The 27,500-nt window shown below is 47.2% G+C and overlaps 1 protein-coding gene across 6 annotated transcripts in view; it reads right to left on the reverse strand.

The window, feature by feature from the left end:
- Nucleotides 1-27,500, reverse strand: part of LOC127009968 (tyrosine-protein kinase Fer-like) — a 61,762-nt gene that overhangs the window by 3,293 nt on the left and 30,969 nt on the right. For 5 of the 6 annotated variants that reach the window (XM_050883585.1, XM_050883580.1, XM_050883581.1 and 2 more), the window contains 16 exons: nucleotides 24,773-24,995; nucleotides 22,488-22,661; nucleotides 21,241-21,337; nucleotides 18,095-18,287; nucleotides 17,118-17,255; nucleotides 14,615-14,917; nucleotides 13,496-13,670; nucleotides 12,321-12,359; nucleotides 10,702-11,019; nucleotides 9,390-9,584; nucleotides 8,320-8,496; nucleotides 7,427-7,640; nucleotides 5,510-5,662; nucleotides 4,467-4,589; nucleotides 2,807-2,929; nucleotides 1-922 (listed from right to left, as the gene is read on the reverse strand). The exon at nucleotides 1-922 is cut by the window's left edge and continues 473 nt beyond it. In XM_050883585.1, the coding sequence (XP_050739542.1) occupies nucleotides 783-922; nucleotides 2,807-2,929; nucleotides 4,467-4,589; nucleotides 5,510-5,662; nucleotides 7,427-7,640; nucleotides 8,320-8,496; nucleotides 9,390-9,584; nucleotides 10,702-11,019; nucleotides 12,321-12,359; nucleotides 13,496-13,670; nucleotides 14,615-14,917; nucleotides 17,118-17,255; nucleotides 18,095-18,287; nucleotides 21,241-21,337; nucleotides 22,488-22,661; nucleotides 24,773-24,988 (2,778 nt within the window). In that variant the 5' untranslated portion in view covers nucleotides 24,989-24,995 and the 3' untranslated portion in view covers nucleotides 1-782. The remainder of the gene's footprint in view (nucleotides 923-2,806; nucleotides 2,930-4,466; nucleotides 4,590-5,509; nucleotides 5,663-7,426; nucleotides 7,641-8,319; nucleotides 8,497-9,389; nucleotides 9,585-10,701; nucleotides 11,020-12,320; nucleotides 12,360-13,495; nucleotides 13,671-14,614; nucleotides 14,918-17,117; nucleotides 17,256-18,094; nucleotides 18,288-21,240; nucleotides 21,338-22,487; nucleotides 22,662-24,772; nucleotides 24,996-27,500) is intronic. The other variant, XM_050883583.1, reaches the window with a different exon arrangement.

Consider the following 27,500-nt stretch of genomic DNA (forward strand, 5'->3'; position numbering starts at 1 on the left):
CAATTCCTTCGCCTCTATCTTCTTTGCACACAGGTCTTAAATTTCTTCACACAGGTATACTATCAGTTCTTACACTCAGGTGATAAATGTGGCCTAAGAGTGATATAGGCCTCCTTTTATATCTTATCTGTATTTTCATTCCTACACACCTTTAACTTTCTCCTCCTCCTCTTCAGTTCTCAGGTGTTAATAGTCTCCACACAGGTGCTATTGTAGTCATTTCTTTTATATTCTTCCATCTACCTCTTCGTCTTTTTGGTGCTTGTTTTGGTGCTGGTCGAGTTCCATAGTTTCCTTCAGGTGCTAACAGCCTCCTCACAGGTGCTAATTGCCTTCAGACAGGTGCTTACGATCCCAGATGTGTTATAGACTCTCCCTTTCTTCTCTCCCATGGACTATTTGAAACACTTTGCTTTGAACAGCTTCCACATTTACTAAGAGTCTTTCCACACACGTTCTAAGACTTTTCCCACGTTTTAAGACTCTTTTCACAGCTTCTAAGTCTTTCCACACATTTTTAGACCCTTTTCCCACGTTTTAAGACTCTTTTCACAGCTTCTAAGTCTTTCCACACATTTTTAGACCCTTTTCCCACGTTTTAAGACCCTTTTCACACCTAAGACCCTTCCCTCACCTTCCAAGTCTTTCCATACGTTCAAAGAGTCTTCATGGGTTCTCAGAGTCTTTTCACAGGTTCTAAGTCTCCACACAGGTTCTGATAGCCTTTCCACAGGTTCTAACTCCCTCCACACAAGTTCCAAGTGCTAGTGGTTCTCCAAGTGCTATAGACTCAGGTAGATGTCGTGTACCGTATTGTAGATCTCGGGGAAGTGTGGTCTGTTGTCGGGTTCATACTGCCAACACTTAAGCATCAGTTGGTACATGGTGTCCGGGGTGTTGACGGGAGCCTGCATCCTGTAACCTGGGAAGGGGGGAGAGAGTGGTGAGGGGTGGTGAAGGATGGTGGTGATTGATGGTAGTGGTGATGAGACGGATTTTTTTTTTTTACAACAAAGACAGCTCAAGGGCACACACGCAAAAAAAAGGAAATAATAATATAAAAAAAAGCCCGCTACTCGCTGCTCCTCCAAAAAAGAGAATCAAAAGAGGTGAAGGAAGGTTGTTTTGGGGGATTGCGTAGTGATTGGTGGTGGTGGTGGTGAGGGAGATTGTGATGTGATGAAAGATGGTGATGTAGTGATGAAGTGAATAGAAAAAAAATGATAAAGAGATTGAAAAATAAGTAATAGAGGAGGAAAATAAGGAAAAAAATTGATATAGAGATTGAAAAAAATAATAGAGGAGGAAAATTAGGAAAAAAAAAAGATATATAGAGATTGAAAAAACAGGCGAAAAATAAGGAAAAAAATTGATATATAGAGATTGAAAAAAATAAGAGGAGGAAAATAAGGAAAAAAAATGATATATAGAGATTGAAAAAAAATAATCGAGGAGGAAAATAAGGAAAAAAAATGATATATAGAGATTGAAAAAAAATAATCGAGGAGGAAAATAAGGAAAAAAATGATATATAGAGATTGAAAAAAAATTGAGGAGGAGGAAAATAAGGAAAAAAATGATATATAGAGATTGAAAAAAAATAATCGAGGAGGAAAATAAGGAAAAAAATTATAAAGGAAGGGAAAGTAAGGAAAAGCTGATAAAGAGTGGTGAAGTTGAAATTTGGTGATGAAAAGTAGTATTGGTGATTGGGAAAGGTGATAGGGTAAGAAATGGTGGTGAAGATTGGTGAGTGGTGATGAAATGGTGGTGGTGGTGAGGATGAAATGGGTGGTGAGTGGATGGTGGTGATAGTGGTGGTTGGTGGTGGTGAGTGTAGGAGTGGTGGTGATGGGAAGAGCTGCGAGGGTAAGAATTGGTGGTGATGAAAATTGGTGATCAGTAATGGTGGTGATCGTGGTGATGAAAGTTTTGAAATAGTCTTATAAATCACCTGCCACACATATTTATCATTTCTCATCACAAGGTTATCTCTCTCTCTCTCTCTCTCTCTCTCTCTCTCTCTCTCTCTCTCTCTCTCTCTCTCTCTCTCTCTCTCTCTCTCTCTCTCTCTCTCTCTCTCTCACCTGTTATCTCATTATCTCATTTACCTGTCTTTCATACATCTCTACCTGACAACCTTACCCATACTCTCTCTCTCTCTCTCTCTCTCTCTCTCTCTCTCTCTCTCTCTCTCTCTCTCTCTCTCTCTCTCTCTCTCTCTCTCTCTCTCTCTCTCTCTCTCTCTCTCTCTCTCTCTCTCTCTCTCTCTCTCTCTCTCTCTCTCTCTCTCTCTCACACACACACACACACACACACACACACACACACACACACCATTCCTGTTATTACTCATCATATCAAAGGAAAAACATCAAAGTCACCCGGAAATTTGACTTGAAATATTACAAAAACGAACTGGGTATTAATATTGCTTCGTGTTCATTTCCTACGCTTTTTTTTTTCGTACTCTTTCTGATCATCTGATGGTGTGTGGGATTTACGTAGGTATTATTGAATGGAAAGTGATCAGCTAGATAGTGTCGGAGTGTTATATATTGTTTCAACGGGGACTTATATATATTAAAAAGCTATGTTCCACTCTCGCTAGCAACCACTTATTAATCTCAATCTTTGTCTCTCTCTTCGTCCGTCTCTCTCTCTCTCTCTCTCTCTCTCTCTCTCTCTCTCTCTCTCTCTCTCTCTCTCTCTCTCTCTCAAAGATTAGACAGGTGATCACTGCCTCTCGCGCGGTCCCTAACACCCGTCTTATATGTGTCTCCGTCTTACCTGTGTCCCGTCTTACCTGTGTCAATCATCTCGCGCGCCTTAGTGTTGGAGTAGCCGTGGTAAGGCACCTCCCCGGACGAGAAGATCTCCCAGCATAGCACCCCGTAGCTCCACACGTCACAGAGCGAAGTGTATTTACCTGCAATAGAGACGTGGAGTGATGCAGGTGTGGGAGGGAGTGGAGGCGTGAAGGGGTGATATATGATGCGAGAGGGGAGAAGTGATGAGGTGAAGAGGGGGAAGGAAGGGGGAGGTGAAGGGGTAGAGGGAAGTGTGGAAGAGTGATGTAGGTAGTGGGGGAAGGAAACAGGGAAGGGGTGATGGATGGATGTACTCACCCCCTAAAAAAAAAAAAGTTTGGGGCAGCTCGTGGACCCAAAATAATAACTATCTAATCTGAGGAAGAAAATCTGCCTCTGAATGAAATAATAATCTGAAGAAGCATATGAGTTTCAGATTTCTCTCAATAGATGGCGTTGTAACCGTGAATAAACTAATCTGGAGCTGTAGGTTTAGTGTCCGAGTTTTGTCAATAGATGGCGTTGTAACCGTGAATAAACTAATCTGGAGCTGTAGGTTTAGTGTCCGAGTTTTGTCAATAGATGGCGTTGTAACCGTGAATAAACTAATCTGAAGCTGTAGGTTTAGTGTCCGAGTTTTGTCAATAGATGGCGTTGTAACCGTGACTAAACTAATCTGAAGCTGTAGGTTTAGTGTCCGAGTTATGTCAATAGATGGCGCTGTAACCTTGAATAAACTAATCTGAAGCTGTAAGTTTAGTGTCCGAGTTATGTCAATAGATGGCGTTGTAACCGTGAATAAACTAATCTGAAGCTGTAGGTTTAGTTTTCTAGTTATGTCAATAGATGGCGTTGTAACCGTGACTAAACTAATCTGAAGCTGTAGGTTTAGTGTCCGAGTTATGTCAATAGATGGCGTTGTAACCGTGACTAAACTAATCTGAAGCTGTATGTTTAGTTTCCTAGTTATTTCAATAGATGGCGTTGTAACCTAATTGGAGCTGTAGGTTAAGTTTCCGAGTTATGACAGTAGACTGGAGCCGTATGTCTAGTTTCCGAATTCTGTCAATAGATGGCGCTTGTTAGGGGAGGATGCAAGGTTGATTTACATAGATTTACATAGATAGTCAGACCACACGGGCTTCTTGGTTCACGGTGACTTGGGTTTGAGCACGACAGTTTATAAGTTTGAGGGTGACTAAACATTGATAACGATGATAGTGATATTGATAAGGATAGTGTTGATGATAACGATGCCATTATTATTTCAAGTCAGTTTTGCATCTCCTCCTACTCCTCCTTCGAATCATCATCATCATCATCCTTACCTTCCTCTTACTTAACTCTACTCCTCCTCTCTCCTATCTTCTCTTCATTCTCTCCACTTAATTGCATTTTCTCAGACTCTATATCTCCTTTTAGTACCTCATTCCTTCTCCTTCCCCTCCTCCTCCTCCTCTTGTTCTCTCTCTTGCTTCCCTCTATCATGTCCTCTCTTTTTTTCTTTGCCTTTTCCTTTAGCCCAGTTTCACCTACACCCTCCTCCTCCTCCTCCTCCTCCTGCTCTCTCTCTTGCTTCCCTCTACCATGTCTTCTCATTTTCTTTTGCCTTTTCCTCTCGCCTAGTTTCACCTACACCCTCCTCCTCCTCCTCACCGAAGTTCAGTGCCTCGGGGGCCGTCCACTTGATGGGTATCTGCTTCATCCCGTCGCTCACGTAGTACTCCTCCTCCTCCCGGGACATGCCGAAGTCTGAGATCTTGACGCTGTTACGGTGACCTGCGGAGAGAGAACGTAAGACTCGCGGGAAGATTTCGTCTGGACCTGGAGATTTATTTGACAGGAAGATAGATATAGACAGATAGTTAGATAGATAGACAAAGTGAATGAGAGAGATAGAATGAGTTAATGAGCTTGATTGATTGATTGTTGCTTTTTTTTCGTTGAGTGACATAGAACTGTAGACAGACATAGAGATAGGCATATTTGACTGACTGATAGAAAGAGGGAGGGAAAGTTGATATATCGGTTCTTTATCTCGTTCTTATCTACCTCCTCACAACTTTAACCTCCATTTCCTCCTTTAAACCATTTCCTGTTTGCTCCCCCACCCTCCCTTCCTTCCTCCCCATCACCTCTAACCTTCCCCAAACATACATTCACCTCCCCCTTCCCTCATCACCCCAGTTCTCCCTCCCCCCCACACACACACACATTCACCTTCATTTCCTCCCCTCCCCTCTCTTCCCCCTCCCCATCACATACTCCCACCTCCCCTTTCCCTTCGTCCCCCCCCCCCCCCTCTCTCTCTCTCTCTCTCTCTCTCTCTCTCTCTCTCTCTCTCTCTCTCTCCCTCTCCATCTCTCTCTCCCACCTCCCCTTCTCTCTCTCGTCTCTCTCTCTCTCTCTCTCTCCTCTCCCCTTGCACCCCTTTCCCACATACACCCACATATCCTTCTCCCCATCACCCCAGTTCCCTCTACCCACGCATACACCCACTTCTTCTTCTTCCCTCCATCCTTGCCCCCACCCACATATATTCCCCCTACTTTCCCCCTCTCCCCTAACACCCACACACGCACACCCCCTTCCTTCCCATCACCATAACCCTCACCCCCTACACATACTCTCACGTCCCCACCCACCCCATCAGTTACCATTACCCCAATACATACACCCAATACCTCCCCCCTACTCACCCACTAAGCAGTTTCGCGCCGCCAGGTCTCGATGGATGCAGTTCTTGGACTCGAGGTAGGCCATGCCCGAGGCGGTGTCCAAGCACATGCCCATCATCTGTTTGACCGTCAGCTGCCCCTTGTGGTTGCGTACGAAGCTGAGGAGCGATCCACCTATACGCACACATAGAGGTACACATGTTAGCCAGATACACACAGGTACATATATAAGTTTACACATACAGATATACACACAGGAGGTTTATATATAGGTACACATGGACACATAACTAGGCAGACACAGACGTACACACACACACAGACACGTACACACACAGGTACACATATTAGCTAGACACACACAGGTACATATATAGGTTTACACACATACACACACATATGAGGTTTATACATACATAGGTACACACGGACACATAGCCAGCCAGACACAGACGTACACACACACAGACACGTACACACACAGACACACACATTAGGGTTACACACACATATATACACACACATTAGGTTTATATACACACAGATTACGGATAGGTACACACACACACACACACACACACACACACACACACACACACACACACATTACAAACACAGGCACCTTTGAACTCTTTTTAATAATATTGGTGTTCACGGTACTGCGACGTGTGTGTGTGTGTGTGTGTGTGTGTGTGTGTGTGTGTGTGTGTGTGTGTACTTTAGTTAATGAAATATCTAATAGTCGTGTTTTATATTACGAAATCCGAGAAAGTGAGTTTATAATTACTAAATGTGTGAATGATATGTTTTTTTTTTTTTTAATACTTGAAAATGCTATTGAACGTACCTTATGGAATACTTTGAGACTCTTCCGTTAGCAGTGAAAAGAAGGACAAGAGAAAAAAAGTAGATAAAAGATAAATAAATAGATAGAGAGATATTTTAGTATGAGGGGAAAGTATGAAGCGATAGAACACAATCTCCATCACCACATGTCAACACCTCACCATCATCTGTTCACCATATCCACAACACAATCACAATCTCACATCACATTGCCACCAGTCACAATCATCCCATCACATCACCACCACCACACCACAGTCATCACATCACTCCGTCAAAACAATCACCACTAAAATGACAGTCTACCACCACAATCACGACCCATCATCACCACCACCACAATCACCAAGACCACCTCCACAGTCATCACCTCCGACCGTCAAAATAATCACCACTAAAATGACAGTCTACCACCACAGTCACGAACCATCACCACCACAATCACCACCACCACCACCACCACCACTTCCACAGTCATCAATCAGACCGTCAAAACAATCCTCACCACTACCACACCACCCAACCACCACCACAATCACTACCACCACAATCACCACCACCACCACCACCACCACTTCCCTAACTACAATCCCTACCACAATAAACACATCCTCACCGACCTACCAAATCCCCCAACCACCACCACAATCAATACCACTACGCAACCACCACCACAATCACTACCACTACGCAACCACCACCACAATCACCACCACCACCACCACTTAACCACACTCACTACCACCACTCACTAACACCACCACCACAATCATCATCACCACCATCACTTAACCACACTCACTAACACCACAATCACCACTAACACCACTACAAAAATCACCACCACCACATTCATCACCACCAACAATCATCAACACTACAATCACCACCACCACCACCACCACAATCATCACCATCACCACCACCACAATCATCACCATCACCACCACCACTTAACCACACTCACTAACACCACAATCACCACCACCACAATCAACACCACCAACAGTCATCACCACCACAACCAATGCATCACCAACACCACCACCATCACCCCTCCTCCCCCCTCACCCCCCCCCCCCCCACACTCACCCGGCACCAGCTCCATAACGATCATAATGGGTTGCTTCTGGACGCAAATCCCGATGAATCGCACGATGTTGGGATGGTCATACTGCTTCAAGATACGACCCTCCTGCAGGAACTTCTTCTTCTGCTCGTCCGGCAAGGTCACTCGGCACGTCTTGACCGCCACTTCGAGCCCCGAGTCCCGTAACCGAGCCTTGTACACGTCCCCGAAGTTGCCCTGAAGTTTGAAGGGGGGGGTTAGTTTGTTGAAGTTTAGGTTGAGTTTTGTTGAGATTTTTGTTGTTTTTTGTTGTTTTTTTGTCCAGGTTTTGGTTTAGTTTTTTGTCCAAGTATTGTTCAGTTTTGTTTCTGAAGTTTCGAAGTGAAGGAAGGTTGTTAGAGGAAAGGGAAGGCTGATGTTTTGGGTTTCAGTATCGCTTTCGGTGAAGTTTTGGGTAAGAAAGTTGGAAAGTTTCGTTCAGTCGGCGCAACATCTGTGGTCATATGCCGGAGAGAGACAGAAGGGGAAGGAATTATAGGAGAAGGGAACAGATCCCAGGAGACGGGACACAACCCCCGATTAATACCTGGTACCCATTCACTGTTGGGTGGACAGGGGCGTAGGGTATCGGAAAAGCCGCCCAAATTTTTCCACTCCGCCCGGGAATCGAACCTGGGGTCTCTCGGGTGTGAGCCGAGTGTGCTAACCACTGCACTACGAAGCCCCCGTGAAGTTTTGGGAAAGTTATCAAGAAGTTAAAATGGAAGTAGAAGGGAAGGGAGAGAGAGAGGGTTCCATTGGGAGATGTTTGTGTGTGTTTATTAAGTTCCCGTAAAATTTCGTGGAAGTTTTTTAAGGTGAGAAGTTGAAGGGAAGGATCAGAGAGAAGGTTCAATCAGGGGACGCAATGACTCACCCGTCCTATCTTCTCCCTGAGCTCCACGTCGTCGTTGTTCAGCTCCCATCGCTCCCTGAAGATGGGCGTGCGTAGGATGGCGCCGGACTTGTTGGTGACGGGCAGGCCGCACTGGTGCTGGTGCAGGATGAGCTCCTGGATGGTGGGGAAGGCCGGGCCCTCGAACCTGTAGTGGCCCTGGGGGGGAGAGGAAAGAGGGTCAGAACGTGAGGAGGAGGAGGAGGAGGAAACATGGACGAGCATACAGCAGAAAGCCTGTTGGGTGATTTAATCGATTCCTCTGCCACTTGAGTGACCTGCGGGAGATTAAAGTAGGAGGAGGGAGGGTTACAGCTTGGGAAGGCGGTGGCTGAGTGGTCAGCGTGCAGGCGCGGCGACCTCAGGGACCCGGGTTGAAGTTCCGCCCGCCGTATGACGATGTTCAGTCACCGCCGAGTGGAAGACTACCCACATGCTGTCCTGGCGACCACCTACCAACCCAGAATGTTGATTAACTCTCTAAAGAGGGGCCCCGCATTTATCGCGTGATGGACGACGCGGGTTCGAATCCGCCGCTACCACCTCGGATTTTTCAGTCACCGCCGAGTGGCTCAAAACTACCCACATGCTGTCCTGAAGACCACCCATCAACCTGGACTCTAGAGGAAACAGTCCAAGTGAATCAAGAACGAGCTTCGGGGGGCAGCATGAGCCAAGCATAACTGGCGCCACTATAAAACACTTGCCTGCGCCACTAACAAGTTGGGGTCGAGCACTGGTAGGCCCAATCATGAAAGCCTACCGACACTATAGGCTGGACGTTGAAATATGAGCCTACGCGCAGCTGTTACATAACCCAAGAAGTGTGAACCCTCGATCAAACCCAACTCTTAATTATGGTTTCGATACGGCTGGCTGGTTGGATGGGGTACTTTTTCTCTTTTATACTTCTCTTTCTTCTTTTTTGATACTTTTTCCTCTTCTTCTTTCCTTCATCTTTTCTTCATCATCATTATCTTTTCCTTAACTACACACACACACACACACACACACACACACACACACACACACACACACACACACGTCCTTACCTCCGGCGTGGTCTGTACAATGAAGTGTTTATGCGACCCCCAGCACACCGAGAGAACGATTTGCTGCTCGTCGTTCCTCGTGGTCTCCCTGACGAGGTACTGTCCCTCCTCCACCAGCAGGCGTACCACCTCCTCCCGCGGCAGAACCCCGTGGAACCAAGGCTCATCCTCCAAGCACCGGTCAGGGTCATAGGTCTGAGGGAGGAGGAGGAGGAGGAGGTGAAGGAGGCACTGAAGAAGGAGTTAAAGAAGGTGAAGGAGAATGAGGTGTTGAAGGAGGAGGAGGTGAAGAGGAGGTGAAGGAGGCACTGAAGAAGGTAAAGGAAAATGAGGTGTTGAAGGAGGAGGAGGTGAAGGAGGCACTGAAGAAGGAGTTAAAGAAGGTAAAGGAGAATGAGGTGTTGAAGGAGGAGGAGGTGAAGAGGAGGTGAAGGAGGCACTGAAGAAGGTAAAGGAAAATGAGGTGTTGAAGGAGGAGGAGGTGAAGAGGAGGTGAAGGAGGAGGAAGAAGAGGAAGTGGTGAAGGAGAAGAAGGCGCTGAAGAAGAAGGAGGTGAAGGAGGAGGAAGAAGAGGAAGAGGAAATGGTTCAGGAGAAGAAGGCGCTGAAGGAAGAAGGAGGAGGAGGAGGAGGAGGAGGAGGAGGAGGAGGAGGAAGAGGAGGTGGATGTGAAAACTAGTTGGAGGTGAAGGAAGAGGAAGAGAAAAGGTGGTTGAAGGAGGCGATGAAGGAGGAGGAGGAGGAAAGAAGAAACACTTAAGGAGGAGGAGGAGGAGGAGGAGTAAGAGGAAGAGGAGGATGTGAAAACTAGTTGGAGGTGAAGGAAGAGGAAGAGAAAAGGTGGTTGAAGGAGGAGGAGGAAGAGGAAGAGGAGGAGGAGGAGGTGAAAAAAAGTAGTTTGGGGTAAAGGAAGTGCAATTCAATGATGGTGAAGGCTTTTTTTTTTTTTTTTTTTTTTCCACTGTTATGTTTCCCAAGGGCTCAGTTGACCCTCCCATCACCGCTCATCACCACCCATAACCTATCACCACCAGAGGACACACTTGACCCTCCCATCACCACCATCACCACCATCACCACCCATCACCACTAGAGGACACACTCGACCCTACCATCACCACCATCACCACCACACACACACCTGAGGCCACAGATAACCTTCCCATCACCACTCATCACCACTAGAGGACTTACTCGACCCTCCCATCACCACCATCACCACCTATCACCACCACACTCACCAAAGTCCACAATCAACCCTTCCATCACCACCAACTTACCCTCCCATCACCACCACCATCACCACCACTCACCAGCTCAGGTATCCCATTAACCGCACCACCAACAACAACACCACCACCACCAAAAGACACATTCGTGGTGGGTGGAGCGGCCTGGAGGTGCTCGGCTTGGGTGGAGGCGGAGTCAGGGGAGAGGGGGAGGTCGCTGAGGGAGTGCTGGTCGGGGGGGACGTGGCTGGGGGGCAAGGTGGGCTCCTCCGTGCCTGCCCTGCTGGGGGTGGGGGGCGTGGAGGCGGGGGAGTCGCTGGCCTTCCCCCGACTGAACGGCTTTCTCAGCAATTCCTTGATGGCCGCGGATTTTGACTTGAGGGTGAGGCTGTCCCGCTGGTGCTGTGGAGGAGGAGGTGGAGGTGAGTGGAGGAGGAGGAGGAGATGAGTAGGTGAAGTGGAGGAAGAGGAGGAAGTGGAGAAGGACGAGTTGAGAAAGAGGAGGAGAAGGAAGTGAGAGAAGTGGAGGAGGAGGAGGAGGAGGAAATGAGTGGATGAAGTGGAGTAGGAGGAGGAAGTGGAGAAGGAAGAGTTGAGGAAGAGGAGGAGAAGGAAGTGAGAGGAGAAGTGGAGGAGGAGGAAGAGGTGAGTGGAGGAGGAGGAGGAGATGAGTAGGTGAAGTGGAGTAGGAGGAGGAAGTGGAGAATGACGAGTTGAGAAAGAGGAGGAGAAGGATATCAGTGGAGGAAGAGGATGAGTGGAAGAAACGAAGGAGGAGGAGGTGGAAGAAGTTGAGGAACATATGAGTGAAGGAAATGGAAGAGGAAGAGTAAAGGAAGAAGGAGGAGGAGGAGGAAATGGTGAAGAAGGAGGGGAGGAAGTTATATTGAAGTAGAAAAGTGGATGAAGTGGAGCAAATGGAGGAGGAGGAGGAGGAGTGGATAAAGTGGTGGAGGAAGAGGAGGAGACGAGAATAAAGTGGAGGAGGAATGGAAAAAGCGGTAAAGAGATAACTAGATGAAGTGGAGGAGTGGAGAAATTGGTGGAGAAAGAAAGGAGAGGAAGTGGAGTAGGTGGAGGAGGAGATGAGAGGAAAGGAGGAGGTGATGGAGATGAGCTTAGGAGATGAGCTCTGAAAGGGACGGAGGAGAGAGAGAGAGAGAGAGAGAGAGAGAGAGAGAAAACTACCTTACGAATAACCTATAATATATCCCTTTAATAAACCACGTTCTTGGAAATCTTTACATTATGAAGCTCCTGGTATTACATTATTATTATTATTATTATTATTATTATTATTATTATTATTATTATTATTATTATTATTATTATTATTATTATTATTGCTGGATCTACGTCAAGGCGAGCGTTCTGTAGCGTTTTGTAGCGTTAGAAAAATATATATTAGTTGGTTATGTCACCCCTACCACTACCACTACCACCACCACCACCACCACCACCACCACACACAAACACAAACAACAACTCCACAACCATTTTTTAGTAATACAGGAAAACATTAATTAAAACACACACACACACACACACACACACACAAACACAAACACACACACACCTGAGTTAGTTATATTAGTTACTACGCCACCACCCACCCATAGACAGGTAAACAGACAGACAGACAGGCAGACAGACAGGTAGCCCCCAACAGGTAACTTGCTCCACTTTCCCTTTCGTTAACGTACCACGAAGTTGAGGGAGAGAAGAGATTTGGACTTGTTGGTCTGAAAGGGTGAGAGGCCTATTGTATTGGGGGTAAATATGCCCACTAGGAGCATTATGGACACACACACACACACACACACACACACACACACACACACACACACTTATTTCCTTCTATCCCTCTTTCCTTTCTCAATTCACTCTTCCTTCTTTTCCTTCTTCCCTTTCTTCCTTTCTTTCTCTTCTTTCCTTCCTTCCTTCCATTCTTCCTGTTTTCCTTCCTTCCCTCTTTCCTTCCTCAGTTCCCTTTCCCTTTCAACTTTTATTCCTTCTTTCCTTCTTCCCTTTCTTCCTTTCTCTCTGTTCCTTCTATTCTTCCTTTGTACCTTCCTTCCTTCCTTCCTTCCTTTCTTTCTTCCTCCTGCTCTTTGTTTCTATCATTCCTTCTTACCTTCCTTCCTTCCATCCTTCCTTCCTTTCTTCCTCCTGTTCTTTCTCTCTACCTCTCCTTCATAGCTTCCTTCCTTCCTTCCTTCCATCCTTCCTTCCTTTCTTCATCCTCTTCTTTCTCTCTACCTCTCCTCCTTACTTTCCTTCCTTCACTATATATTCTTCCTCTTCCACCTTACACCCATACACACCCTTCCTTTCTCCCTGTACATCATCCCTGACACCCCCATTACACGCCCTTACCTACACACACCTCCTCCTCGTCTCCTTCTCCTCCCCCCCTCCCCCCATTCACGTTCTCACACCCTCACCCCACTATTTCACCCCTCATTAACAGACATATTCCCCTCACCCCTTCCACACCCCTTAGCTCATATATCCCATACACACCCTTGTCTATACACACCCTTTGTCATCCCACTTTCCCCCTCCCATTCATGCACACCATCTCACATCCTTACCGACACATCCTCCCTTCCTCACATCCCCCCTCACTCACAAACACTCACACCCCTTACCTTCTATAACCCATTTACACCCTCATATCCTCTCCTACCACCCACACATACTCATACACACGACCTCACATCCTTACTGACACATCCTCCCTCACTCACATCCCCCTTACTTTCTATAACCCATTTACACCCTCATATCCTCTTCTACCACCCACACATACTTACACACACGACCTCACATCCTTACTGACACATCCTCCCTCTCCCACATCCCCCCTCACACCCACCGAGTCCCCGTTGACGTGCCCCGCCTCCCAGGGCTGTTGCGGCTCCTCCTCGCAGCCCTTCGCCGCCAGGGGGTCGTGGATTAGCCGGTGCTGGTGTGTGAGCCACGATTCCTTGCAGCGCAGTTCGTTCAGTTCGCGGTGCAGCACGTCGCTCGCTCGCTTCAGCACGGGGAGCCTGGGGGGTGAGGGAAGGGGTGGTTAGGTTAGGTTAAGTTTAGGGTATCTTCAAACACATGTATAAATCAACAAAGAATGACCTCACTTTGTTGTATGGAAAGTCTAATTAGTAAGTGAGTCAAGATCTATAGTAACTGTTTGGGGTTTTGTTAGGTTAGGTTAAGTTCAGGGTATTTTCAAACACATGATAGCCAGGACCTTATGGTATAAATCAACAAAGAATGGCCTCGCTTCGTTGTATGGAAAGTCTCATTAGTAAGGAAGCATAGATGAATTTTCTGAGTCAAGACCTATAGTAACTGTTTGGGGTTTTGTTAGGTTAGGTTAAGTTCAGGGTATCTCCAAACACATGATAGCCAGCACCTTATGGTAGAAATCAACAAAGAATGGCCTCGCTTTGTTGTATAGAAAGTCTCATTAGTAAGGAAGCATATATGAATTTTCTGAGTCAAGACCTATAGTAACTGTTTGGGGTTTTGTTAGGTTAGGTTAAGTTCAGGGTATCTTCAAACACATGATAGCCAGCACCTTATGGTATACATCAACAAAGAATGACCTCACTTTGTTGTATAGAAAGTCTCATTAGTGAGGAAGCATATATATGAATTTTCTGAGTCAAGACCTGTAGTAACTGTTTGGGGTTTTGTTAGGTTAGGTTAGGTAAAGTTTAGAGTATCTCCAAACACATGATAGCCAGCACCTTATGGTATACATCAACAAAGAATGACCTCACTTTGTTGTATAGAAAGTCTCATTAGGAAGGAAGCATATAACAAACACACACAAACACACACAAACACACACACTCACCTCGTTGCAATATGGGCCGAGGGTGAATCCTGCAACACACCACCACCACCACCACCAACCACCTCATCCACCTCGTAAGATAGTGACCCCCAAAAACACAAAACAAACACACACACAAACACACACACTCACCTCGTAGCAATATGGGCCGAAGGCGAATCCTGCAACACACCACCACCACCACCTCCAACACCACCACCAGCAACACCCTTTTTGATGTTGGCCACCTCCGTCTCGTGCTGGTTGAGGAGGTTCTGTTTGTCTCGTAGCTCCGTGGTCACCTCCTTCAGCCTGTGTTCAATGTCCGTCAGTTTGAGTCTTAGGGAGTCCACGGTGAGGGAGTCCACGGCCAGCTGACCTGCCTGCAAGCACCCCACGCCGTCCCCCAAAAGGTCCTGGCAAAATTCGAAGGTCACAGGCTCCGGCGGGGAACTCCTGCAGAAGGGGGAACAGGAATGAAGATGGAAGTTAGGTTAGGTTAGGTTAGGTTAGGTTAGGTTAGGTTAAGTTAGGTTAGGTTTGTAAAAAATTTAATGCTACGTAAAATCCTCTCCCTCACCTCCCTTCTCCCTTAAATTCTCCCTTCCTATCCTCCCTTACATAACTCTCTCCCTCTCCCTCACCTCCCTTCTCCCTTAAATTCTCCCTTCCTATCCTCCCTTACATAACTCTCTCCCTCTCCCTCACCTCCCTTCTCCCTTAAATTCTCCCTTCCTATCCTCCCTTACATAACTCTCTCCCTCTCCCTCACCTCCCTTCTCCCTTAAATTCTCCCTTCCTATCCTCCCTTACATAACTCTCTCCCTCCCCCTCACCTCCCTTCGCTCTTTCCTTATTCTATACTAACACAACGACCTCTACGAAAGCCTTACTCAACGTGGGTGTGTGAGCTCTGAAATGGGTAGGAGTTATAGACCTACGGGAAAAAAAAAGTGTAGTGTGTTTAATTAACGAACCAACCCGAACTATGACGCAACGAAGGAAAATGAAATGCGTAGCTAAAAAAAAAAGGTAATTCCGAAAAAGATCTTATAAAAATAATAGTGAAAAACAATAACAGAAATAAAGGGAAAAAATGTTCGTTAATTTGTTCGTTCTGAGACTCGTGAATTGAAGGCTGTTATATTTTTCTCTCCTTTCCCTCCTCCTCCTCCTCTTCCATCTCCTTCATCTCCTCCTCCTCCTCCTCTTTTTCTCTCTTTTTTGAAAACTTCCCCTCTTGTCATCTCTGAAAGCCCTCCTCCTCCTCTTCCTCCTCCTCCTCCTCCTCCTTTTCTCTCTTTTTTGAAAACTTCCCCTCTTGTCATCTCTTAAACCCCTCCTCCTCCTCCTCCTCCTCCTCTTCCTCCTCCTTCTCCTCTTCCTCCTCCTCCTCCTCCTCCTCCTCCTCCTCTTCCTCCTCCTCCTCCATCCTCCATAAAAAGTCTCTCTCCTCCTTTTTATCTTCCTCCCTAACCCGTAAGCCTTCAGGGACCTTCCTTCCTTCCTTCCTTCCTTCCTTCTTTCCTTCCTTCCTTCTTTCCTCCTTCTCTCCTTCTGTCTTTCTTTATTCTCCAACTTCTTGATAATTATTTTCATTCTCTCTCTCTCTCTCTCTCTCTCTCTCTCTCTCTCTCTCTCTCTCTCTCTCTCTCTCTCTCTCTCTCTCTCTCTCTCTCTCTCTCTCTCTCTCTCTCTCTCTCTCTCTCTCTCTCTCTCTTATCCCCTCCTTTATCTTTTTCTTTCCTCCACAATCTTCTTTTCTGCATCTTCTTTTTCCTCTTGTCTTCCTCTCTTCAAACATCATCTTTCCTCCTTCCCTTCCTCCTCTCTCCCTCTTTATCCCCTTCTTTTTCACTCCTTCATATTCTCCCTCTTTCGTATATTTTTTTTCTCCTTCCCTTCCTATCCTTTGCATATTCTCCTTTTTCCTCTCTTCTCTCTTCTTCATCCTTTCCTTCCTTCCTTATTTTCTTCCTATTCCTTTTTTCTTCCCTTCCTATCTTCCTTTACCGCTCTCTCCCCCTTCCTCTCTTTCTTTATTCTTTTCTCTTTATTTCTTCTTCTTCCTTCTTTACTTCCACCTCTCTCTCTCCCTTTATCTTCTTCCTCTTTCTCTTCCTTCTCTGATTACTTTCTCTTCTTCCCTTCTTCTCCTTTCTCCCCCTCTCTCTCACACCTTTCTTCTTTTTTTGTTTTTTCCTTCCCTTCTTCCACCTCCCTCTCCTTTCCTTCCTTTCACACATCCTTTATTTTTCCTAATCTCTTCCTTTCCCCTCCTCTCTCCCTTCTACACCTCCTATCTCCTCCTCCTCCTCCTTCTCCTCCACCTCCTCTCTCTTCCAATCATTCCTTCTTTCCATATTCTTTCCTTTTCAATTTCTTTTTCACATCTTCCTTCCTTCCTCTTCCTCCTCGCTCCTCCTCTTCCTCCACCTCCTCATATCACCCGCTTCCTTCCACATCTTCCTCCTCCTCCTTCTCCTTCTCCACCACCTCCTCTCTCTTCCAATCATTCTTTCTTTTAATATCCCTTTCTTTTCAATTTCCTTCCTCTTCCTCCTCGCTCCTCCTCTTCCTCCACCTCATCATCATATCACCCACTTCCTTCCCCATCCTCCTCCTCCTCCTTCGCCTCCCACACCTGTCCACTCACCTGTTTTCCTCGGAGAAGCCCGCGTACTCCGTCCTGGGCGTAATGGCGGTGACGGCCGATCCCACCTCCGTCTGTAGCTCACTGTACCGCCCCCTGGAGGTGTCCGTGAGCTCCCATACCTCCCGTAGGATGCCCCGCCTGAGGAAGGATGTGTAGCATGAGCTTGGGGTGGGAGGTGATGAGAGAGGCTGTGGATTTTTATTTTATTTTTTCATCTCTATTGTGGAGTTTACGTATTGGTATTCCTATTTATTTTTTTGTATTTAGTTATGTTATCTTGAATCCCTCCTTCTTTCCTTCCTTCATTCCTTCATTTATTCATTCATTTATTCCCATCTCCTTTTCTTCCTTCCATTCATCCTTTTTCTAACTTCTTCCTTCCTTCCTTCATTCCTTCATTTATTCATTCATTCATTCCCATCTCCTTTTCTTCCTTCCATTCATCCTTTTTCTAACTTCTTCCTTCCTTCCTTCCTTCCCTTTTTTATTTCATTCTTCGTTTCTGTCTTTCCTTTCTTTCTTTCCTTCCTTCATCCTAGTCTCCTTTCTACCTTTCCTTCCTCCCTTCCTTCCTTACCCCCATTCATCCTTCCTTCCCTCCCTCCTTCCTTCCTTTCTATGTATCTTTATCCCATGCATTCTTTCTTTCTTTCCTTCCTTCCTTCCTTCCTTTCTTCCTTTCCCTATTCATCCTTCCCTCCCTCCTTCCTTTCTTCCTTTCTGTCTATCTTCATCCCATCCCTTCTTTCCTTCTTTCCCTCCCTTCTTCCTTCCTTCCTCTCTATGTATCTTCATCCCATCCATTCTTTCCTTCCTTCTTTCCTTCCTTTCCTTTTCGCCTTTTTCCTTCCTTCCTTCCTTACCCTCATTTATCCTTCCTTCCTTTGTATCTATCATCATCCCATCCATTCCATCCTCCCTCCCTCCCTACCTCAATCCTCCCCCCTTCCTCCCCCAGCTAACAACCCCTCACCCACCACTTATCAATCATGTCCTCCTGCACCCTCTCTTGGTACTCCAGCAGGCCAGGCAGAAGCACCGTCCTAAAATCCCGCTCGTAGTCCGCCGCCTCGCAAAGCAACAACACATATTCGTTGTGGACCTGGTGGAGCTTTCGACACGCCTTCTGGTAACGCTCCTTCAGTTCGTCCAGTTTACGCCCGGGCTTATCTGTGGGGGTGGGCGTGCAGGGGAAAGGGGTATTAGTAAGGTGGTCATGGAGGGGAAAGGGGTATTAGTAAGGTGGTCATGGAGGGGAAAGGTCGTCATGGAGTAGGTCGTTCAAGTCGTCCAATTTTCACCCAGGCTTGTCTATGGGCGTGCGGGCGTGTAAGGGAAAGCTGTTAGTAAGTATTGTCATGGTCCAATTTTCACCCGGGCTTGTCTATGGGCGTGTGGGCGTGTAAGGGAAAGGGGTGTTAGTAAGGACCGTCATGGGATAGGTCGTTCAAGTCGTCCAGTTTCCACCCCGGGCTTGTCTATGGGTGTGTCAGGGAAAGGGGTGTTAGTAAGGACCGTCATGGGATAGGTCGTTCAGCTCGTCCAATTTCCACCATGGGCTTGTCTATGGGTGTGTGGGCGTGTAAGGGAAAGGGGTGTTAGTAAGGACCGTCATGGGATAGGTCGTTCAGCTCGTCCAATTTCCACCATGGGCTTGTCTATGGGTGTGTCAGGGAAAGGGGTGTTAGTAAGGACCGTCATGGGATAGGTCGTTCAAGTCGTCCAATTTCCACCCGGGGCTTGTCTATGGGTGTGTCAGGGAAAGGGGCGTTAGTAAGGACCGTCATGGGATAGGTCGTTCAGCTCGTCCAATTTCCACCCGGGGCTTGTCTATGGGTGTGTCAGGGAAAGGGGCGTTAGCAAGGACCGTCATGGGATAGGTCGTTCAGCTCGTCCAATTTCCACCATGGGCTTGTCTATGGGTGTGTCAGGGAAAGGGGCGTTAGCAAGGACCGTCATGGGATAGGTCGTTCAGCTCGTCCAATTTCCACCAGGGCTTGTCTATGGGTGTGTCAGGAAAGGGGCGTTAGCAAGGACCGTCATGGGATAGGTCGTTCAGCTCGTCCAATTTCCACCATGGGCTTGTCTATGGGTGTGTCAGGGAAAGGGGCGTTAGTAAGGACCGTCATGGGATAGGTCGTTCAGCTCGTCCAATTTCCACCCGGGGCTTGTCTATGGGTGTGTCAGGGAAAGGGGCGTTAAGGACCGTCATGGGATAGGTCGTTCAGCTCGTCCAATTTCCCCCCGGGGCTTGTCTATGGGTGTGTCAGGGAAAGGGCGTTAGCAAGGACCGTCATGGGATAGGTCGTTCAGCTCGTCCAATTTCCACCCGGGGCTTGTCTATGGGTGTGTCAGGGAAAGGGCGTTAGCAAGGACCGTCATGGGATAGGTCGTTCAGCTCGTCAATTTCACCAGGGCTTGTCTATGGGTGTGTCAGGAAAGGGCGTTAGTAAGGACCGTCATGGGATAGGTCGTTCAGCTCGTCCAATTTCCACCCGGGGCTTGTCTATGGGTGTGTCAGGGAAAGGGGCGTTAGCAAGGACCGTCATGGGATAGGTCGTTCAGCTCGTCCAATTTCCACCGGGGCTTGTCTATGGGTGTGTCAGGAAAGGGCGTTAGCAAGGACCGTCATGGGATAGGTCGTTCAGCTCGTCCAATTTCCACCCGGGGCTTGTCTATGGGTGTGTCAGGGAAAGGGGCGTTAGTAAGGACCGTCATGGGATAGGTCGTTCAGCTCGTCCAATTTCCACCCGGGGCTTGTCTATGGGTGTGTCAGGGAAAGGGGCGTTAGCAAGGACCGTCATGGGATAGGTCGTTCAGCTCGTCCAATTTCCACCCGGGGCTTGTCTATGGGTGTGTCAGGGAAAGGGGCGTTAGCAAGGACCGTCATGGGATAGGTCGTTCAGCTCGTCCAATTTCCACCCGGGGCTTGTCTATGGGTGTGTCAGGGAAAGGGGCGTTAGTAAGGACCGTCATGGGATAGGTCGTTCAGCTCGTCCAATTTCCACCCGGGCTTGTCTATGGGTGTGTCAGGGAAAGGGGCGTTAGCAAGGACCGTCATGGGATAGGTCGTTCAGCTCGTCCAATTTCCACCCGGGGCTTGTCTATGGGTGTGTCAGGGAAAGGGGCGTTAGCAAGGACCGTCATGGAGTATAGGTCGTTCAGCTATGGGTGTGAGAGTAAGACTATGCTTCCCTTACGAGTGTCTCCCAAGGCCACAGAGAAGATTAGCCGGATTTCCATGGGTTGTTTTGCCCGTTCAAGATGTAGAAGTCATGTCAAACTCTCCTCTCGAAATTGACCTCTGTTTCGGCCACCTCTTTTGATTCTTTTTTTAGGAGCAGCGAGTAGCGGGCTTTTATTTATTATTGTTTCCTTTTTTGTGCCCTTGAGCTGTCTCCTTTGTTGTAAAAAAAAAAAAAAAACTCACTGGCCTCACAAAACAATCCATGACTATCCCAGGAACTTCTACGAGAGGCTTTTGAAACAGGCGAACTGAGAAGCCGATACGTTTAATACAGATGATAGTAACAATATTTGGTTGTTGAAGAATAGGAGGAAAAAGAAGAGGAAGGGTTGATGGGGAGGAAGAGGTTGTGGGGAGGGTTTTGAGGTGGGTATAAGGGGAAAAGGAAGGAAGTAAGGAAGGGAGGAAAGGAAGGAAGGAAGGAAGGAAGATACGGAGGAGGTTTTGAGTGGGGTTCATCTTACAGTAGAGATTTATAGGAGGAAGACCAGGAAGGGTATTGAAAGAAGAAGAAGAAGAGGAGGAAAAAGGGGGGAAGAGGAAGAGGAGGAAGAGAAGGAAAAGTAGGAAGCCCAGGAAGGGTATTGAAAGAGGAAGAAGAGGAGGAAAAAAAGGGGAAGAGGAAGAGAAGGAAAAGTAGGGAGACCAGGAAGGGTATAGAAAGAGGAAGAAGAGGAGGAAAAAAAGGGGAAGAGGAAGAGAAGAAAGAGGAGGAGGAGGAAGGAAGAGCGGGAAGAAGAGAAAAACAAAGAAGTAAAATGATAACATAAAACAAAGATAAGGAAGAGATGAGTCAGTACCTCCTCCTCCTCCTCCTCCTCCTCTTCCTCCTCTTCCTCCTCCTCCTCCTCCTCCTCCTCCTCCAGTACTACTCACGCTTAAGAAACTGGTCCTCGTATTTCGTCTTGGAGGACTTGTACAACTCGAGGGTCTGTTCGTAACTTGTCTTGGCCTTGTTCACCGCCTCCTGCAGCTGTGAGAGAGGGGGGGGAAGGGGGGTGTTGTTATTGTTGTTAGTGTTATTGATGTTGATGTTGATGATGTTGTTGTTGTTATTGTTGTTGTTATCATTAGTATTATTTTTGTTATTATTTTAGGTATTATTATTTTTTGGGGGGGAGGGTATTTTTTGGTACTACTACTACTACTACTACTACTACTACTACTACTACTACTACGTCTATTGTTAATGTTGTTGTTTTTGTTGTTATTATTAGGACCTTTTCTACTAATGCTTCTTGGCTTTTTTTGTAATTTTTTTTTTTTTTTTTTTTTTTTTTAGCTATCTCTATCTCGTCCTTTTTCCTCCCTATTTTCCTTTCTTTCTTCCTCTCCTCTCTTCTTCTTCCTCCTTCTTCTCCTCTTCTCTTTCTATTCCTTTTTAATCTACAGTGTCGTTTATCTCTCTATGTCTTCATTCTTCATTTTCTTCGTCTTCTTTTCTTCTATTCTTTTTTTTTTATCTTTGCAATTCCTTTTTTTTATTAACTTTTACCATCTTCTTCAACCCTTCTACTACTACTACTGCCTTCCTTCCTTCGTTCCTTCCTTCTTTCCTTCCTTCCTTCTCTCCTTACAACACCTCCAAATCTCCCTCCTTCCCTTCATACCTTTCTCATTTCCTCTCCCTTACTAACATCTACTTTTACCTCCCTTCCTTCCTTCCTTCCTTCCTTCGTTCGTTCCTTCCTTCCAACACCTCCATATCTCCCTCCTTCCTGACACACCCTTCTCATTTCCTCTCCCTTACTAACATCTACTTTTACCTCCCTTCCTTCCTTCCTTCCTTCTCTCCTTACAACACCTCCATATCTCCCTCCTTCCTAACACACCCTTCTCATTTCCTCTCCCTTACTAACATCTACTTTTACCTCCCTTCCTTCCTTCCTTCGTTCCTTCTCTCCTCCCAACACCTCCATATCTCCCTCCTTCCTAACACACCTTTCTCTCTTCCTCCCCCAAACAACCACCATTTCAACAACCACAACACAACAGCAACCTCCTTCTACTCACCTTCCTTCCTTCCTTCCTTCCTAACACACCTTTCTCTCTTCCTCCCCCAAACAACCACCAATTCAGCAACCACAACACAACACAACAGCAACAACCCTCTTTCTACTTACCCTCGTCACCTCGTTACTAATCCTCTGATGTTCTTCGTAGTAAACCTTCCTCGACGCTCTCTTCTCCGTGATGAGGGCAGCGAGCTTCTCCACCGTGTCTACAACCAGTGTATCCGCGTTCTGTCTAACCACGGTACTCCACTGTTCCAAACCACCGACCATTACGTGCCATGCCTGAAAAAGTAGTGGTGGTTAGTGGTAGTGGTGGTGGAGTGCAGTGGTAGATGGTTGTAGTGGTGATTCGTGGTTCAAAGTGGTGATTTATACCCCTCTTCTCTTTCTCTCTCTTCTCTATCTCTTCTATAGGTGGTTCAAAGTGCTCATTTTTATCCGTCTTCTCTCTGTCTCTGTCTCTGTCTCTGTCTCTGTCTCTGTCTCTCTGTCTGTCTCTGTCTGTGTCTGTCTCTGTCTGTCTCTGTCTGTCTCTGTCTCTGTCTGTCTCTGTCTGTGTCTCTCTCTCTCTCTCTCTCTCTCTCTCTCTCTCTCTCTCTCTCTCTCTCTCTCTCTCTCTCTCTCTCTCTCTCTCTCTCTCTCTCTCTCTCTCTCTCTCTCTCTCTCTCTCTCTCTCTCTCTCAATTATTTTCTTTTGCTTCTCCTTTCCCTTTCATTCCCTACCTTATCCAGTTCTCTCTTCTCCTCTCCTTTACTCCTTTTCTTCCCTACTCTTCCTATCATCTTTCTTCCCTATTCTCTCCCTCTTTCATTCCTTTCTTCATCCAGTTCTTTTCCTATATTTTAATCCTCTTTTTTTTTTTAGTTTTTTTTTCTGTTCCTTTTTAATTTCCACCATTTCCTTTCCGTATGTCTTTCCTCCTTTATCATTCCCTCGTTCCTCTTCCTCCTCCTCCTCCTCCTCCTCCTCCTAATGCAACTTGACTACTCGTAATCAAATTGAGGTTCCTAGGTATCCTTCTCCCCTTTCCTCCCCCCCCCCCCTCCTCTGTATCCTGATCTTCCTCCTCCTCCTCCTCCTCCTCCTCTTCCTCTTCCTCCTCCTCCTCCTCCTCCTCCTCCTTTTCTTTTATTTTTGTTCCTCTCTCTCTCTCTCTCTTCCTTACTTCCCTCCTCTTTGTTTTCTCCTCTTCTCTCTATCCTCCTCCTCCTCCTCCTTCTTTCTTCTTCTTCTCTCTCTCTCTCTCTCTCTCTCTCTCTCTCTCTCTCTCTCTCTCTCTCTCTCTCTCTCTCTCTCTCTCTCAGCTTATTTTTTCTTATTTTTCTTCTTTTTTTGTTTTCTTTCTTCTCCTTTTTGTGTCTTCTCCGTTTCTTCTTCCTCTTCTTCCATTACTCTTGTTCTTCTTTATTAATTTTTGTTTTGTGTTCTTTCCTCTTGTTTTCCTTCTGTTCTACTCTCGTTATTTTATCCTTCTCTTTTCTTATCCTTTCCTTTAATTATCTTTCTCTCATCCTTTCCTACTTTTTCTCATATCCTTCCCTTCCTTTCCCTTTCCTCCGCTTCCCTTCCCTTCCCTCTCCTTCTCTCCCCTTCCCTTCCCTCCCCTTCCCTTCCCTTCCTTTCCCTCTCCTTCCTTTCCCTTTCCTTCCCTTCCCTTCCCTCTCCTTCCCTTCCCTTCGCTTCTATTTCCTTCCCTCCCCTCCCCTCTCCTTCCCTTCCTATCCCTTCCCTTCCCTTCGTTTCCATTCCCTTCCCTCTCCTTCCTTTCCCTTCGCTTCCATTCCCTCCCCTCTCCTTCCCTCCCCTCCCCTCCCCATCCCTTCCCTCCCTCCCTCCTCTCCCCTCCCCTTCCCCTCCCCAGGCCTCCCCTCCGCTCCCCTCCCCATCCCTCCCCTCCCCATCCCTTCCCTCCCCTCCTCTCCTCTCCCCATCCCTTCCCCTCCCTTCTTCCTGTCCATTTCCATTACGTGCAGGCTGTGGTCATTACCCTTCCTTCCTCCCATCCCCTCCCTCTGTTTTTCTCCTTCCTTTGTCCTATTTACTTTTATTTTCTTGTCATTTACTCTTACTTCCCTTCCCTATTCTCTCCTTCCTTTTCCCTTCTTCCCCTTCCTTTCCTCTTGTCCACTTCCCATTCTCCCCCCACCTCCTCTTCCTTCCTTCCCATGCACTCCCCTTTTTCTGTTCCCTCTCTTTCCTTCCCTCGTCTCCCCTCCTTCACTCCTTATGGAATCCCCTTTCCTATTTCCTCCTTCCTTCCCATGCACTCCCCTTTCCAATTCCCTCTCTTTCATCCCCTCATCTCCCCTCCTTCACTCCTTATGCAATCCCCTTTCCTATTTCCTCCTTCCTTCCTCCTCCCCCTCCTCCCCCCCTCCTCTCCTTCCCCCACCTTGTGCAGGCGCGAGTCGTCCAGCAGGGGGTCGGGGGCGTCCATCTTGGCCGCCGTGTGGGCCAGCTGGGCCAGCGCCGCGGCGTACTCCCGGTCACACTTCGCCCGCGCCACCAACACGCGCCGCATGGTGTCCAGCAGCCGCAGCTCCGCGTCCTGCCGCCCCAGCAGCGCCGCGTGGCTCTCCTCGCCCTGCAGGGCCGCGCTGAACCCCATCACGGACCTGCGGAGAGGGGGGGGGATTAGTTACCTGGTCATTGTATACAGGGGGAGTTACCTGGGGATTGGTGAGGGGATTGGTTACCTGGGGAGGGGGTAGGGAGCGTTAATTCCCTGGAGATTAGTGATTAGTGTACCTGTGGAGGGAGTAGGGGGCGTTAGTTACCTGGTCATGAGACGGGAGGGAGGTTACCTGGTGATTAGTGGGGGGATTAGTGTGCCTGTGGAGAGGGGAGGGGCGTTAGTTACCTGGCCACGGCACGGGAGCGGAGTCACCTGGGGAGTAGTGTGCCCAGCGGAGGGAAAAGAGGGGCGACACCATGGAGGTAGAATTGGTGGAGTCGACATCAGCCCATTAAGTGAATCCGCCCGAGCTGTCATTTTTACGGCCAGGTGTCAGGTGTTGTCAGGTGTTGTCCCTCTTAATGGACTCGGTCAGGCTCGCCCACCCCCATCTTTTGGCCGTAAATTTGACAGTTCGTCGGCTTCACCTCAATAAAAGGGATTAGCGGGCCGTGTCGGCTTCACCAGTGGCGACACGCTACACCATTCGACCGTCAATAAGCTCTAAACGCGGTCATGAAATTTTCCTCCAGCGATATGGCCGGCGGGGTTTGCTTTCCCTTTCGGCGGCGAAGTGCCCGGCGAACAAACACCAAATCAACTTTTTTTTTTATAGTACCGAGTTGCAACACAAAAAATGTCACTATGAACATAACGTAAAGAAAATAACCGCTATTATACTTTTCTTCATTGGTGTCGAGATAATTCATATATGGTTCGTTAGAAGGAAGCGTGAATTCTTCTTTATTTCGATTGTCAGATTTTTTTATTTTTTTTTTCGTCATAGTTACGGCCGCCCCATCAACTAACGCTACTGTTACCGCTGCACGCCTCCCCACACTTCACAGAGGGGGGGGGGGGGAAAGAGGGAGAGGGAGAAGAAGGGGAAGGAAGGAGGGGGGAGGAAAGAGGAAGAAGGAGAAGAAGGATGCAGGAGGAGGAAAGAGGAAGCAGAAGGGGAAGGACGGAAGACGAAGGAAAAGGGAAGAAGGCAGGAAAGGACGCGAAAGGGGAAGGAGGGGAAGAAGAAGGATGCAGGGGAGGAGAGAGGAAGGAGGAGAAGGGAAGGATGGAAGATGAAGGAAAGGGGAAGGAGGAGAAGGCAGATCATTTACAGTTAACATTGCTCGCCATTCCCCATTTTACTCCCCAATGGATACTCTTCTCGAAATCCTAGCTCATCACATTCTTCCCCACTGCGACCTTTCCTTAATCCTAAATGGGGCTGAGGATGTAAAATAAAGTAGGAATCATTAAGAAGCAAAGGGTCATTTTAACAATTCGGCGGCCAGGCACACATTTGACAAGGCTTTCGTAGGAGTTATAGGCATTTCCAGGGGTAGTTTGATGGCCCTGGTGGTAGTTTGACCCTTCCTCTGTACCCTGAACCTCAAAAAACACACCCGACTGATATAACTGACAAGGCTTTCGTGGGAGTTGTGGGCATTTCCAGGGGTAGTTTGATGACCCTGGTGGTAGTTTGACCCTTCCTCTGTACCCTGAACCTCAAAAAACACACCCGACTGATATAACTGACAAGGCTTTCGTGGGAGTTGTGGGCATTTCCAGGGGTAGTTTGATGACCCTGGTGGTATTTTAACCTTTCCTCTGTACCATGAACCTCAAAAAAACACTTATTAGAACCAGACTGATATAACTGGCAAGGCTTTCGTGGGAGTTGTGGGCATTTCCAGGGGTAGTTTGATGACCCTGGTGGTAGTTTGACCCTTCCTCTGTACCCTGAACCTCAAAAAACACACCCGACTGATATAACTGACAAGGCTTTCGTGGGAGTTATAGGCATTTCCAGGGGTAGTTGATGACCCTGGTGGTAGTTTAACCCATCCTCTGTACCATGAACCTCAAAAAAACACTTATTAGAACCCGACTGATCTCATTTTTGGCCTTCGGAAATAGTTGATAGGAGAGAGAAGGAATCGCCTGAAAATACCTAACTTCCCTAACTTTCCCTGTAACTTGAGGCGAGGGACAGACATCGTTCGCCCTGGGACTTGGTGAACGGATGAGCCGAGAATTGATAACTTGGTGAAGGAGGGGAAACTTAACACGGTGGAGAGGGACTTGAAGACGAAAAAAAGAAAGACACATGACTAATTATTGGGGTTTTGAGGAGACTGGTGGTGTTTAGTTGAGATTGAGTTTGTGTTACCAAGAAGATTAAGAGATGATATAAGTACATAGAGAGTTAATGTATAAAGGGTTGAGAGTTTTATTAATAGGAAAAACACATAAAGAGTTGTTGGGGGATTTGAGGGGAGTCTATGGTAGGGTTTAGTTGAGGTTGAGATTGAGTTTGAGTTACCAAGAAGATTAAGAGATGATTTAAGTACATAGAGAGTTAATATATAAAGGGTTGAGAGTTATATTAATAGGTTTGGATAAGGACGAGCTTGGTTTAGTAGGTTTTAAAAGGAGCTAGATGCCC

This window comes from Eriocheir sinensis, chromosome 42 (assembly GCF_024679095.1).
Source record: "Eriocheir sinensis breed Jianghai 21 chromosome 42, ASM2467909v1, whole genome shotgun sequence".
Taxonomy (NCBI): domain Eukaryota; kingdom Metazoa; phylum Arthropoda; class Malacostraca; order Decapoda; family Varunidae; genus Eriocheir; species Eriocheir sinensis.